At 35.2% G+C, this 16721-nt stretch overlaps 1 protein-coding gene across 1 annotated transcript; it reads left to right on the top strand.

Moving 5' to 3' along the window:
• Window positions 1–3536: 3536 nt before the first annotated feature.
• LOC139196954 (uncharacterized mitochondrial protein AtMg00810-like) lies at window positions 3537–4855 on the top strand. Its single transcript, XM_070823321.1, has 3 exons — window positions 3537–3654; window positions 3759–4387; window positions 4469–4855. Exons 1-3 carry the CDS (start codon window positions 3537–3539, stop codon window positions 4853–4855), a joined length of 1134 nt encoding a protein of 377 aa, XP_070679422.1.
• The last annotated feature ends 11866 nt before the right edge of the window (window positions 4856–16721 follow it).

The following is a 16721-nucleotide window of genomic DNA, read 5'->3' on the forward strand; positions in this document are numbered from 1 at the left end:
TTGTTTAGGCCAATGCTTAATAAAATAACAGGGGGCAACAAGCAACTGAATGCAGCAAAAAAAAGAATAGAAGACTCTCGGCCATAATCATTGAAACTTGTTCGTCTCATTTTCTCGCCGAGAGGTTGTAGTTATTTGCCGATCAATTTCATTTTCTTTATCATTCAGTTGCATAAACCGATACTCAAAGGATTAATTTCCTCAACTATTTGGCGTACATGCCAATGTTCAAGAAAATTGAGGTACAAATGTTTATACCCGATTTCGCATTATTTGCTCAAATGTTTGGAGCCAATAGATTAAAAGAATATTGAAACCGGTTTGTATGAATGGGTTGTATGTATGAGTCATCAACCTCACTTTCCATAGTTTGTTATTCACCTTACATCAACATTTCCATAACTTGTCATTCACCTTACATCAACATTTCTTAGTTGCTTGTAAAAGCTTCTTTACTTGTAATTTGGTTTTTGCTTTTCCACTTGTTAGGGCAGATTTTAGGGATTGTGTTTGTATAGTTATCCTACAATCTATTGTAGCTTTCTTTTGGCTCTCTATAAGAGTTGGCTTCACTTTCTTGTAACATTCATAATGAAATATACAACAAATATTGAAACCAAAACTCAACATGGTATCAGAGCAGGAACCATAGGGTCCTGACTCTGTTTTTTTTTTTTTTTACTTCTTCATTTGCTCATCATCGATAGAGATGGCAGAAGAAAATGTGTATAGTGCTGACAGTGCCCTCATCCTCTTCCCCAAACTTAACCCAAGGGGTTGAGAACAATCCAAATCAACGACTCTGCTCGGTGCTACTGAACGAGCTCAACTACCTTCCTTGGTCAAGAGCTGTGTCACTTGCTCTAGGAGGAAGATCGAAGCTATGGTTTGTCAATGGAAGCTCTGAGCCCCCAGAATCCACTTCACCAACTTACGATGCATGGCATACTACTGATCAGCTGGTCATGTCCTGGTTACTTAACTCTATAGAGCCAAAACTGTCTGAGCTTTTTAGTTACTCAGAGTCTTCCCTTCTCATATGGGAGTCTGTCAAAGACATGTATGGCAACCAAAACAACTCAGTTCGCATATTTCAACTGAAGAAGAGTGTGGCTAGTTTGAAGCATGGTGATCACTCATTTGTTCAACACCTTGGAAGTATGAAATCCATTTGGAGTGAACTCGATATGTATCGTCCACACACGACTGATTCCGCTGTGCTACTGAAGAAGGCTGATGAAGACAAGGTTTTTCAACTCTTAGCAAGCTTAGGAGCGGAGTATGAAGACCTGCGTAGTCACTTGTTAATGACTCAAGAGCTGCCCTCATTTACCACTGTGTGTCATGCTGTCCAGAGAGAAGAAACTCGACGAAGAGTGATGAATTTTGAGCCCAAATCCAACTCTGAAGCTAGGGTTTTCACAACAAATCATAAAGCAACTGATGATAGGGTGCTTGGCAAGAAAGTAGACTGGAAATGTTCTTATTGCAACATGAAGGGACATTTGAGAGAAAAATGTTGCATTCTTCATCTGGAGTTAAAGCCTAAGTTTGATAGGGAAGGCAGGATGATTAAAGATAGGAAGGGTGAAGTCACTCCAAAAGCATTTCATTCAGCTTGTTCCTTAACTGATGGGATGGCCAATTTCTCAACAGATCATGTGTCCTTGATCAACAAATTTGCTGCTTTTCTTCAAAAAAAGCAAGGAAACACTGAACCTGATGAAATGACACATGAAAGCCCTACTGCAATGCTAGGGAAATTTGTTGGATTCTTGGCTGATGCGGAGAACACATCGTAAGGCAATATTCCAGGTATTATCAGTGCCATTTCCACTGCTCTTAATGCAAATATTACACATGATTTTTGGATTATTGACTCTGGTGCCACTGATCATATAACTAATAAACCCTCTAGCCTCCACGATTTTCAAAGAACTATTGATCCAATTCATGTATCTGTTGCAAATGGGAAAGGGGAACCTATTCTAGGGAAAAGAAAGATTAGATTGCTAAGTGAGCATACTAATTCCACTGCTCTCTATGTACCTTCTTTTCATTTTCAGCTCTTGTCAATAGGAAAAATCACAAAAACCTTAGACTGTCTTGCCATATTTTTCCCTCACAATGTTGTGTTTCAAGACCGAGTTACTCAGAAGAAGATTGGTGAAGGGTTCTTCTTGAATGAAATCTACTATCTCTCAAAGGAACCCAATTTTGTCAAAAAGCTCAATGTCAACTTAAGTCAAGTTCAGGAACACCAACTATGGCATCAACACCTTACCCATCCCTCAGAACATATGATGACCAAGTTGTTTCCCTTTTTTTGTAAAATACACTGGAGTGTGAAACTTGTCAAATGTCAAAAGCCACTAGACTTCCTTTTGTTTCCTCTAATTCTAGAACTAGTAAACTTTTTGAGCTTGTTCACTATGATATTTGGGGTACTTCTCGTGTAAAATCCTTTGATGGGTATAGATATTATGTTACATTTATTGATGACTATTCTAGAGTAACGTAGTTGTATCTTTTAAAACTTAAAAGTGATTTGTTTGATGCTTTTAAGGACTTTCACAACCTAATCACCAATCAATTTTCATCTAAGTTATATATGTTAAGAACAGATAATGGTACCGAGTACACTTCCAATAACATGAGTAATTACTTGAGCAATCATGGCATTTTACATCAAACTAGCTGTGTTGGTAGACCACAACAAAATGGTGTGGCAGAGAGAAAGAATTGAGACCTATTGGAGAAAACTCGATCACTTATGATCAAAATGAATGTTCCTAAGAAAGTTTGGTCTCAAGCTCTACTCACTGCCACGTACATCATTAATAGACTGCCAACTCGGGTGTTGAATACTAAATCTCCTTTTTAAGTCATGAAGGGCAGGCCTATAAGCTTGTCTCACCTCAGGACCTTTGGTTGTACTTGTTATGTGGACATTCAAGCTCTCCATCATGACAAACTAGACCCTCGAGCTGTCAAATGTGTGTTTATGGGATACGCTAGTTCTCAAAAGGGTTACAAAGTGTATAACCCAAACACAGGGAAGCTGGCAGTCTCTAGAGATGTGGGATTTGATGAATATTCACCTTATTTCCACAAAGGGTTGGAGACTAATGCTAATATGGAAGATCTTATGGACCTATTTCCACTACCTATTCCAGCTGAAATTCATGAAGTCACTCCTGCTCATATCAGCATTGATAATTCTCAACTCACTGAGAGTGTAACTGATGCAATGCCAAGCTCTTCTGAACCATCAGAAGCTCAACCAAATCAGCAAGCTATAAGTGCACCAAGAAGAAATCCTACATGAGATAGACATCCACCAGTGAGGTTACAAGAGTATGTTACTTACACTGTAAGGCATCCTATCTCTGCAGCCATTTCTTATCACAGATTCTCATCTTCTCATACTTTTTTCCTTAACAAAGTGTCCCACACTTTCGAACCAAGGAATTTTCATGAAGCCACATGCATGCCTAAGTGGCAAGATGCTATGACTAAAAAGCTTCAAGCTCTAAATGACAACCAGACATGGAATGTGGTGGATCTTCCAAATTGCAAGAAGGTCGTGGGAAGTAGGTGGATATATAAGACCAAATTCAACTCCAATGGAAGCATTGAAAGACACAAGGCACGGTTAGTAGCTCAATGCTTTACTTAAACCTATGACATTGACTATAAGGAGACCTTTGCTCATGTTGCCAAAATGAACACAGTGGGGGTATTGTTGTCTGTGGCAGTCAATAATGCATGGCCTTTATTCCAAATGGATGTGAAGAATGCATTTCTTCATGGGGATCTTGAAGCAGAAGTGTACATGAAGTTGCATCCTAGTCATCCAAGAGAAAATGAACCCAACAAGGTATGCAGACTTCACAAAGCCATATATGGTCTCAAACAGTCCCCTCGAGCTTGGTATTCAAAGCTTAGTTCAGTCTTTGAAGCTGCAGGGTTCAAAAGGAGTCATGATGACTCTTCTTTGTTTGTTCGAAGTAGTATTGCTGGAAAATTGGTTGTGCTTATATATGTTGATGACCTAATTATTACAGGTGACAATATAAGTGAAATCAAGACGCTTAAGCAGTTACTTCACCAAAAATTTTCCATTAAAGACTTGGGGCCCTTGAAATACTTTCTTGGAATTGAGGTGGCTACCTCTTCAAAGGGATTGTTCTTGAATCAAAGAAAGTATGTTCTCGATCTTCTAGATGAAGCTAACATGATGGAATGTAAACCATCTCGGACACCCCTATCTAGCAAACTTCAATGGCATGAAAAAGGTGAACCTCTCTCGGACCCTAGTGTTTATCAGCGAATGGTTGGGAAACTTATTTATCTCACCATTACTAAGCCTGATATCTCATATTCAGTTAGCCTAGCCAGTCAGTTCATGCACTCTCATACTCTAGTTCACTGGGAAATCGTCAAGAGAATACTTTGATGTCTCAAGGGCTCAGCAGGAAGGGGGATAATTATGAAGAACAATGGATCAAATCACATCTTGGCCTATACAGATGCTGACTGGGTTGGAAATGCCCTTGATCGAAAATCCACAACAGGTTTTTGCACATTTGTTGGAGGGAACCTTGTCACTTGGAAGAGTAAGAAACAAACTGTTATTGCTCGATCTAGTGCCGAAGCTGAGTATAGGGCTATGGCAGCAACAACCTGTGAACTCATATGGTTGAAAGGTCTTCTTTCTGAGCTCGGATTCAGAAGCATGGCACATATGTCCTTGTATTGTGATAACCAAGCTGCCATGCACATTGCCTCCAATCCAGTATTCCATGAAAGAACCAAACATATTGAAGTTGACTACCATTATATTCGTGCTTAAGTTCAATCCAAGGTGATAGACACTGTGTTCACACGCAGCCATGATCAACTTGTTGATTTATTCACAAAAGCACTAGACTCTACTCAGTTTCAGCGTTTGTTGTGCAAGCTTGGATCAATCAATCCCCTTGATCCAGCTTGAGGTGTATTGAAACCGGTTTGTATGGATGAGTTGTATGTATGAGTCATCAACCTCACTTTCCATAGCTTGTCATTCACCTTACATCAACATTTCCATAACTTGTCATTCACCTTACATCAACCTTTCTTAGTTGCTTGTAAAAGCTTCTTTACTTGTAATTTCGTTTTTGCTTTTCCACTTGTTAGGGCAGATTTTAGGGATTGTTTTTGTGTAGTTATCCTACAATCTATTGTAGCTTTCTTTTGGCTCTCTATAAGAGTTGCCTTCACTCTCTTGTAACATTCATAATGAAATATACAACAAATATTGAAACCAAAACTCAACAAAGAAGATCAAGAGAGTTTTTGGCCGAGGAGGTTAGTAGTCCATAAAGGAGACTGTGAGTCTCGGCCAATAATACATTGCTGGTGGCGTGGTCGAGTCCTAGGCGAAGTATGATTGCTTTAATATTAGGATTGGTTTCGATAAGATTTGAATCGATTGCTTAAGAATCAAGACTAGTTTCTGAATGAAATGTGAATTAATCATATAATAAGACTAGGTTCAGAATCCTAGTTCTAGTCGAAGAAGGTGAGACTCCACGGTGATAGAGTTTTGGTGAAAAATGATTTATGAAAGAATGAAAGATAATGCTAAGGAGACTCTCCAACTTGAGCATCACGAAATTCATTCCTATAAATACAAAAGATCGTGCAATGAGAAATCCTTCAACCGAATACCACAAGTCAACGCTTATGCGAAACTTTTCACACCTTTTGAGAAAACTAACTCGTTCACTAACCGTCAGCACAAATTTCGACTGGATAGACAGGTTTGGGTATTTCGACTGGATAGATGGGTTTGGGTTGGCAACCGACAAAAAACGACCGACTGGATAGACAGAGTTTTCCAAAAGCAACCAGCAGAGGCGACCGGCTGAATAGATAGGGCCAGAGTTGTAGAGTCAGTTTGCCTTAAGAGTCTTGTATGTCTTGTTAGATAGGGATTCTTTCAAGTCCAACTGATTATTTATCTCCAGTCTCAGTCAACAAAGAATCTTTGATTCTTTCACCAAAAGATGTCACTTCATCAACTTTCTCAGCAAAGTGAGTTGTTACTTTCAGGTTACTTTTAGATTACTTTTAGATTTCAGCACACAAATAGTCGAACCATTATTGAACTTGACAGCAATTGGCATAACCGTGTCTTTAATTAGGTTATATAACCCAAGGCCGAGAGTGTTCCTTCCTCGGCAAAAGTCGCTTAATTCAGGAGTTAGCAATGCAGTACAACAAACTCAAAGATATTCACCCGACAAAGTCCAATACTGAATTGGCATGCTTGCATCAGTAATCAAGTCATCGAATGACGTAGTTAGCTCTTAGTTACTTGGGCACGCATGTCATATAGGCTGTGTAATTTTTTAAATCAGCTGTATATATGTATGTATGTATGCATGTGGAGTATTGGAATCCTAGTGAGTAATTCATGTAATGTAATATTATTCCCACAACAGGCGCATGATGTTGTTGTGTTACTTGCAAGTAGGGATGGGCAACGGTTATGGCAGACAGGTAACCACAGTTATTTACCATAACCGTTTAAGCTCTTACCCCCATAACCGTTTACCATAACCATACCCATAACCGTTACCCATTTTTAAACCCATTTCCCTTTTTTTTACCTATTTACCCTTTTTTTACCTGTCTATGTGTTTTGTTAACAACTTGAAAATTAAAAAAGAAATTTGTCATAATTTTCTTTTTCTGACAATTAATTACCGTTATAGGTACATTTAACATGCGTTTTCGTATTTTAATCTTTTAAGTTCGCATATACCAGTCCAATAATTGAAATAATAATTTACAAACGATTAAATATTAACATTTTTATATATACTAACGTTTTTGGTGTAAATTAATTAGAAACTACCCTAAGTGGTATCGCGTAAGGCAAAATAAGAACCAATTGCTCATTGCAATATCGATACCTCTGCTCGACAAACACAAATATTTTTTTCAATATTCAATTACTGAAATAAATTAGAAATCGGCATGATCAACAGGCTTGTAGTATCTAACCAACCAATCCAACAACAAGCAAGTATCATGAAACTCTTCAACATTTGAGATTAACACACTCAATTCAACAAAACAAAAAAAAACCCCAAAATTTCAAAATTTCACATAAAATTCCAACTCCAATTCCAATTAGCTTTAAATTATAAAGATTAAAGAAACTGGAAGACATTAAACCTGCTAGGATTGGGGATCAACAAAATAAACCGGTATTTTGTTGATGGTCAGTTACGTGCCATATGTCGCGAAATCAGCTAAGAAATATACGTATTTTGACCGATTTAAATCAGGTATTTTGTTATTTTAGAATTTGATTAGTAATAATAAACTCCACCGATTTATCTCGATTTGGAATACTTAAAATTTACTTTACATACATTAAAATAAATGATTAAATGGGTATCATTTATAACTACATGTAATACTCATAACCATCTATTTAAATTTCGCAGATAAACGGTTATATCCATAACCGTTTATTTGTTTAAACGGTTATCTATAAGCATAATCATGATTTTTAAATGGACGGAAAACCGTGGTTATCCATACCCGTGGTATTTTACCCATCCCTACTTGCAAGTGGCAGAAGTACACACGAGCTATGGTATCAAATTTTTATGGACGTTAGATACAAAGAACATGGATTAGGGAATATTGATAAATTTGTACGGCTAGAGGCGGGGGGCTAATTTGTTGCAGGTGATTATATGATGCATAGGTGCACACACACCCATATAGGTATCACTATCGTATACATGATGGCATCATATCTCTTAATTTACTGGTAATGGAATCTAAGAAAGTGAAACTTCTTAGACTACACCAGAAACATGGCCTCTTGTTTGGTGGTTGCCTGCCGGGCCCCGAAAAATAATTGGGACCCATCTCAAATACTCAACCATAATTTTCACCACCTCTGGTCCTCAACCTCACCTCCCTTATCTTCTATTTATGGATTAATTATAGTGAAAGCAACGAGTCCTAATTATAGAAAATTAATTTAGTAATAATTATTCATACACATGAGCTAGCTACTTTTGAGTAAAATGATATATTTACATTATGAGATATGAAACTTGGATTAAAAAATGTAATCGGCCGGTTGTAATAATTTGGTATTAAACTCAACATCAAATTAGAGTGGAACATAAAATATTTTAACTGAAAATATGATTTTAGCCATTTCAACTCAATTTTCTTCATATAAAACCCTACATAACTTTTTTACTCAAAGAAAGCCCAATAACTAGGATCCACATAAGCAAATTCATTAATTTCATATTACTTCACACATTTTACATTTTTCACATGCCTAAAATACCCCTATTACACATTTGATGCAGACAATTAATTGTAAGGAGAGAGTAAATGATTTTGCAACAAGAAAAAAAAGACATTAATGTTAAAAATATATTGCATATTAATTTTTTAGAAAGGCTTTGAATTTTCATAAAACTATTCGATTCAGTTTTTTTCACCCTACTCTTGAATACTTTTGAATTTATCCTTTTTTATTAATATATTAGAACATTGTATTTCATTATCTACATGCACATTAATTTACCTACAACAATTATACCATGGGTGTAATATAATATCTCTTTTTTACAATGATGCAAAATAATGTTTATACCAACAACAAAACGTGCCTAACATATGTACTAATACATGGAAAATAATTTACCTATATTAAGAAGAAATGTAGTTCGATGCATAGTATTAAAAATACTATGTTACACCCATGTTTATACAACAATAAAACGTGCCTAACATATCTAACAATACATGGAAAATAATTTACCTACAAGTTAGATAAATATTATTTGGTTGGGTGTAGTATAAATTTTTTTAATAATTGGAAAAATTAAATATAACTAGGTGTAGTGTAATTTTTTTATATATAATTAGAACAAATTAATTTACCTACCTACTATTTGAAATGTTCATTTCTAATGATGCAAAATGTTCATTACCTAACTACAAATTAATTTCCAATAATTTACCTACAACAATTATAACATGGGTGTAATGTAATATCTTTCTTTACAATGATACAAAATATTGTATGTACCAACAACAAAACGTGCCTAACATAAGTACTTGTACATGGAAAATAATTTACCTATAACAAAAGAAATGCAGTTTGATGTATAAAATCAACAATATTATGTTCCACTCATGTTTATACAACAACAACAAAACGTGTCTAACATATATAACAATACATAGAAAATAATTTACCTACAAGTTAGAGGAATGTTATTTGATCCAAAATATATAATATAGGTGTAGTATTTTTTTTTTAAATAATTGGAACAAATTGATTTACCTACCAATTAATATGGCTAAAATTGCTACAAAATATATCATAAAAAAAAAAAAAAAACTACTTTTCTAGTTTGACATGGATACGGTTAATGCAAACACTTTTTACATTTTATTTCACTTTTTCTAGTACTTTTAATTTGGCATAAATTTAGGAATTTGGAAAAAGGACCATAAAGTATGAGTGACATGAGTGTAAATAAATTGTGTTAATAGGTCAATAGTGTTCCCATATATTTGCAAATTTTAAATTTGGGCTTAAACTGAATCTTTAAAGATAGATAAGTTTTTATCTCGAAATAATGAGTTGTAAGGTTCAAAATCTAAAGCACCCATATTTTAATTACAGGAAAGTGATACTACTAAATTGTAGTGTCAAATGACAGCTAACTAGCCCTCTGAATTTAATATATTTATGTTTGTATGTCCGATAAAGTGGAAAGGACGAGAGAGATGAGTTTTGTTTTGATAGGCTTAATATATATATGATTTAGGTTGATTTGTTAATATATGGATTAGTATATACAAATAACTAATAGTTTAATCCAGGAGGAAAGTAGTGATTAGATTCGGGATCGGAACACCATGGGCAAGATGATTGCAAAGACATTCTCCTTGCGAGGCTGCATGTGTTAAGAATCTCAATCCCATCATCCCCCATTCCTTCTACACAATAACAATTAGGCAATGTTATTAATTTATTTATACATGAGCAGCTGTGCTTTATTTGTTCATCATTACTCTGTCTATATATTATAATACATTATGCATCACATATACACATCCTAATTTTCCTCTCACCCTCTCTCCAAGAAAACATTTGTCTCCAACATACCGAGATTATCTAAACGATGACAATTGGGTTGAGGTGGGGTTGAAACCAAGTGGCTGCAGACTCCTATTCTATTTCTACCAGGTTGGCCCAGTTCCAAGAAAAAAATAAAATAAAATGCATCACAAGCCTATCTATCAAGAATTTATACAATTATATAAGACAAATAAACCCTCTATTTGGTTTCTTATCAAATAATTAAACCATGCATGTAGACATGAATTAATTAACTGTAGAATTATTGAATTGAATTGGTTGTGACAAAAAATTTAGGGTTTAGGGGGTGCGGCACAGACAGAGGCAGTAAACTGGTATCATCTAGTAATATTCAATTGAACCGATTTATTTATAAAGTTAACCCGATTATATGAACATTCCTTGGAGAATAAGGGTTCTAAATTAGAACATTTAATTACAATATTTGTGGAATCCTAACTAGATTTAGATTTGATTTGATAAAATTGTTTAATGAAGCCAACCTTAATATATGGCCATGCATATTTAAAATGGGGCAAAGTTGAAGCACATATATACTTGTTGCTACGTGACTGTATTTAATTTCAGTCAAAAATAAATCTATCAGATTAGATCATATACGGATATGGGTGACGGTATGAATGTTGGGTGAATAATGGTATCTGTGTTGTCTAATAATTTCATGATGGGTGGGCAGAGGCAATGGGACCTCCTTTCACACTGTTTCCCGATGCCCTTGTCCCTTATGTATTTGTTTGTAGTATAAGGCTCCCTCCTCCAGATGACCAAGCTGACAATAATAATATACCCGACCAATATTATAACCGTGATCTTTCAATATTTATACACTAGAAGTATTATTGTATAACATTACAAGTTGATATGGTTGTGGTGTGTGTGTGTGTGTGTATCTGTTATGTTTGTAAGTTTATTACTAATTCCCTTGTTGTTATATGAGAAAAAAATGTGGCAGGTAACAAACAGGTGCAAATATGATCATTAGGTCAGTTCGTTTAGAGTCCTTTTATACTCAGAATTCGACTCTCCCTCGTTGAGGATTAATAGTTTAGTTTAGAATATCATTTTGTTAACAAAAACTTAAATCATGCAATTAATTAAGTTTGGTTGCAATATTCGGGTGTACACATGTATAGGGCACATGTTTCCGTATATATGCTGATTCCACAAGCATTACTAATCTGAAATTCTGGTGTTTGCCATCCCCTTTCCAGCTAAGCTCTCTCTCCCCACGGTTCTTGGCATCAGATTTTTTGGGTTGGGTCACTACACCCTAAACTTCAATTGTACACCGGCAAAGTATCTTTAGTTCAATGCATTCCCCTTTGCTATATACTCTCGCAAACACTGAGAAATATATTCGTTGCATATAGATTTAAATAGATAAGCATAAAGCATGCATGGCTGTAATTCAAAAGTAAAGGTCAGTTGTTGTAGACGTTATTTACCATATAGAAGATAAGGATGCGATGAGAGAGAGATAACACATTATTATTTCACTTTTAAGGTTTTGAGATCACGCTCCATCCTTTGATTAAAAAGCTTTTGATACTTAAATTAAGCAAACAGATCGAACTAAGGATTTCATCTGCACGTGCAACTGCACCTTCAGTTACCGACACCAAAAATTTCTGTGTATTACTATAAGACTATCATGCCAGCCCGGCAGGGCAACCCCGCAGCTTTTTACACCATCGTTTGAAACTTATTCATTTTAGAAAGCTGAAAGTAAAAAGATACGGTTACTCCTCCGTATATAACATCATTTCATCACGTTACTCAACATATAATATTTAATATGTTACAAATATGTAGGGGTTAGGGTCATGAAATGGTTCTCTAGCAATGAGACTCAGACAAAAATCTAGGTGCAACCGAGTTTGTATCTCTTTTATTATGTGTTTCTATCGCACAGTTTATTCCCCTCGTTTATAGAATTAGTAAGAGTAAGCATCACTGTTTTGCAACGCATAGATCCATCAGTCTGAAATATTACAGTAGTTCGCACATGCAAATTACAAACTCTTCTCTGTACATGACTGGCTAGCAGAAGAGATATGAGAATATAACAGAGGACCCTAGCTAGCTAAGAGCCTATAAGAGTAAGAGGAGAGAACACTGATGAACATGAATGATGTTACGGGTGGACTGGGATTGTCCCTTCTCTATACATAAGGACAAAAGCGTTGGATGCCTGACACGTGTAACAGCAGCCGTCAAACTCAAATATGATGAAGGGATTGTTGAGGGACCATATTATATATATGTATATATCTTGTATCTATACATGAAGCACAAGAGTGTAGCAAGAGGGATTGATTGGAGTCTAGCTGTCAGCATCACATATATCGTGTACATAAAATTGGAAAGAGAGGAGAAGATAGACATGGACATTTGGAGAGTTGGGCCGAGGATTCTGTTGGTCGGCTGATAACAAAGCAGGGAGTGACGGGGATGACGCAGAGCCCTCCAAAGACTCGCAAGTGCTGAGCTGAATCTGAATGCGAGATGCCTTGTGGCATTAAACTTAATTTGAAGGGGTCCCTCTCCCTCTCCCTCTCCTATTCACCTTCACCACCTTCATATGGCCAACCTATAATTAATTTCCTAATACTTTCCTCTCCTTTTGGCATCATCTCATATTGTAGCTCTCATCCTCTCGAACCCTACTTCCTTGGCCTCTTCTGATTCCTTTCAGAAGTTTCCCTTGTCATTTTCGTACTCCTTTATTCTACATGTTTTACAACTAGATGTACATATCTACCCACTAGCTAGGAAATGAAATTCTCTACTTAATTATTGGGAAACTTACAACATAAATAGATGTAGAAATTTTCTCTACGTTTCCGTTGATTAAGAGATGATAATTATGTATGATGCTTTTCAACAACAGATTAACCGTCTGTCTGTTAATAGAAAATGGACGTCATTTCCAAAGAATAAACGTGTAGACTGATATAGGCATAATTAAATATTTTATATATATATATATATATATATATGCATCTTTCTGGGGTTCCCAGTTTTAACAAATCAAAAGACGAGAAAAGAAGAAACACTGATTGCAAACCATGATTCTGATTCCTTTAACTAAAATAAAGAAGACGACTACAAATTTCTTAAGAAGACTGTAAAAAGAAAGGACTATGTCGTTTCAAGACTTCATATTTCTACTGAGCTATAAGACTTTTATTAAGAAAGACCTAATTCTGACACGGACACCGAAGCAATGAACAAACAGAAAAGTAATCTTGAACCCTAGTAGAAATTAGGAAAGAAATACCATAACAAAAATATATGAATCAAATAGCTAACTTTCCCGATACCAAGTCGATGATATAAAGTATTTCAATAAGAGCATGTTTACTTACATGGTATGTGAATGAGAAGAAATAGGTATGAGAAAAAACGAGGACTGAGGGTGAATCATTTTGAGATAAAGAACTCTTTTCTGTTAATGGGATACCTTCATTTTCAAGCATGCCATACCCAAAACGTATGGAACTGCCTATTTTTTCAATTTTTAATTTCGTTCCTTGTAAATAAACATGCTTTAAAAAGATGAAAAATGATTGCAACTATTTGAAGCCTTGATTTTGCCGTTAATCTCTTCAAGAAACATAATATTGCTAGAGGAAAATTGATTAGAATATATATAAGTCAACCACCATTAGATGAAACATAGTATGGGGAATTGAAAATGAAACCATCGTAATTTTAATTCAGTAATATTATCCGTAGCCTCTACCAAGATTTTTAACAGCATTAGGCGCTAGTCAAGCAGTGCGTAAGAGCCTAGCGCTTAGGGACCTAGGTGGGTTTTTTTTTTAATTTAAATTTATTATATAACGATAAAATCATACAAATAAGTGGCTACTTATAACTTGTACTTAAAAACACTATCTAAAAATCTCCGCCTAGCGCCGCCTACGCGTTAAGCGGCTGGTCACCACTCTGATTAATCTCTTGGCGTTTGAGAATTAATAAAGTGTGCATAGACCTACTTAGGCATCCGCCTAGCTAGCCCGCCTAGATCTGCCTAGGTCACGACTCTCACTTAGACAGAAAATCGATGACTTTCATTTTGCATTTTATTTTTTCAATAAAATATAAGAGACTTGTTGAATACTTGTATAAACACTCATTATATGCTTGTTCCCCATGTTTTCAACATGTTCTAATACTTTATAACCTATATATAATTTTATTTTTTAATTTATGTATCTTAATATAATTATGTATTTTTAGAGTATAAATATGCACTTATTTATACAATGTTTCTTAAATCCGTCAAGTTTGCTTAGGCCCCGTCTAACTGCCTAGGTGCTAGGCTTCAACCTACCGCATGTCTAATACCTAATGTTTTTTAGAACCATGTTTAGTAACACATATACACTTGTATTTGGAAACGTAAACGTAAAATAGAAGGATATTTTACTCAAAGTTATTTTACAAGAAATAAAGTCTAGATTTATTTTATAAGAAAATACTATAAAAAATAAAAAATAAAATGAACCGCCTAAGCGGCCGCCTAATCGCTAGCTAGAGCCTTCACCGATTTCCCAAACCCTAGGCCTTAATCGGGGCGCCTCCACCAAGCGCCTAAATCCCACCTAGGCCTTTTTTCGAATAGTGCATGTTCTCTACCATTGTACGCGAGATCCCCACTTGTAATAGAAAGTATCTTAATGTGTCACCAAACGTTTCTATTTTGTGTGTACAAACAACAATACCCATTTTAATCCGGTGAGAAAGTGGTGAAAGATTTTTATAAAAACTTGAAGTTAAAAAAACTACCAACAAATAGCATCACAAAGTTCACATATATATGAAGTAGATTTTCCAATGTCATGATAATATGTTCTTAAACCGTCTTGTCTAATTAGAGGGCCAGGAGGCCCGCCACCTATATATGTCTTTCACCAATAATTAATTTTGATATATATGTGTGATAAAAATGGCATTGCTTTCTGTTGGAAGCATCTCCTGATAAATATATATTGAAGGAAGCCATATATGCATGTCTTCTATCTCGATCTTCACATTGTTGATGGTATCCTCTCCTGCCTCACTTTTTTCTTTTGTTTCCTTCTGACTACTTATATTAATTAATACATAAGTATATGGACAAGCATAAGGGGGCGATGTTATGTTAAGAATTAATTCAAGGCTAGGAAGCAAGAGATGTCAATTTCGTCAATATTGCAGCTTTAATTTGCTGGAGACAGACACATATTGTTCATGATCATTTTATCAAATAAACCTCAGGGCATGCAAGAGACCAACAAGGAAGGCGTGGGATGTTGGCCATTGCCATGTAGTTGTCTATATTTTGATGGTGAAATCTGAACAAGATATTCATTTATTTTTTATATTTATTTTTTTTTTAAGAAAACCTTAGTGGAAGTGGAACCCATTGTTAAAAAATCGATTGTGTTATAATATGAGTAGAGAGTTTCGATTCTTTTGCAGCTAGAATAACTTTCATCTTTCCTTTTGAGCCTTTGATACATGCATATACGTAATTAATTGCATGCAATAATTTTATTAAAAAAACGTCTGTGCAACCATAATGTGTATATAAGAAAACAGTACAATAGTTTCGACAACCTCTGGATAGAAGAGCTAGTGCATACGTATAGGGCGTCATAAAATTATAGATTTGTATACAATATAACATGTATCATTACAGCTTTATAATTTCTATAACTTTAAGAATTTATTTTATTTTTAAAATAAAAACTTGCAGTCTTGATAATAAGAATGCACTTAATTCAATTATTTGGTCGATGTTGATAATGTTAGCTCTCCAAACGCACAAAGTGAGACATAGCAGACACGAAGGAATGGTGTGGGTTGGGGTAAAGGGTATTGCAATAGCTAGAAAAGCTAAAGATTAATTTCAGTATACCCATTATGGGCATGAGCCAAACAAGAAAGAGACAGATTATCAATAGATTTCAAGTGAATTCTTTCCAAAGGTTTGTCATCACTTCTTCCACAAAAGCGATCCTTTTTCCCAACATAAGTTAGTTTTGGCTTCGCTATATTGGATTTCCCTTGTGTTGGTCACTAATTGATCAATGATTCATAATTATTCACATTTTACTTTAATATCAAGAGCTATGATTAGAACATTAAAAGCACATTATTTATTCTCTAACCTTGATATCAAATTTAAAGGTGAACGATCATGCTTTTCATAACAACTTGATGCCTAGAAGAACATTTCTTAGCCATATTGAAGGTAGAGAAGCTTCCTCGTTTTGAAATGAAATCTCATCTCTTTCTCCAACTTAATTCACCCTCCACTCTATTTTTCTCATCTTTTCTCTCTTTAAACATGGAATGCATGATTCCCTTATTCTCCCAGACGAGGAAAAATAAAAACTAATAATCATGTGGGTAAACTTAAAGGTACAATTAATAATCTAGCAACTAGCTGGACATGGGAGCGTGGGTTGTTCTTTCTCCCTTTCTTTCTTTTTCTTCTGCCCTAGCTCCTTTATTTCTCTTC

Source organism: Malus domestica, chromosome 06, assembly GCF_042453785.1.
Source record: "Malus domestica chromosome 06, GDT2T_hap1".
Lineage (NCBI taxonomy): Eukaryota > Viridiplantae > Streptophyta > Magnoliopsida > Rosales > Rosaceae > Malus > Malus domestica.

Excerpts from the sequence above, each read along its gene's own strand:
- LOC139196954 (XM_070823321.1), top strand. The coding sequence starts at position 3,537 with ATGACAACCAGACATGGAATGTGGTGGATCTTCCAAATTGCAAGAAGG. Across the intron at positions 3,655-3,758 it reads ATTGAAAGACACAAGGCACG|TCAATAATGCATGGCCTTTA; the intron begins GTTAGTAGCTCA and ends TGTCTGTGGCAG. Across the intron at positions 4,388-4,468 it reads AGCCTGATATCTCATATTCA|GGCTCAGCAGGAAGGGGGAT; the intron begins GTTAGCCTAGCC and ends TGATGTCTCAAG.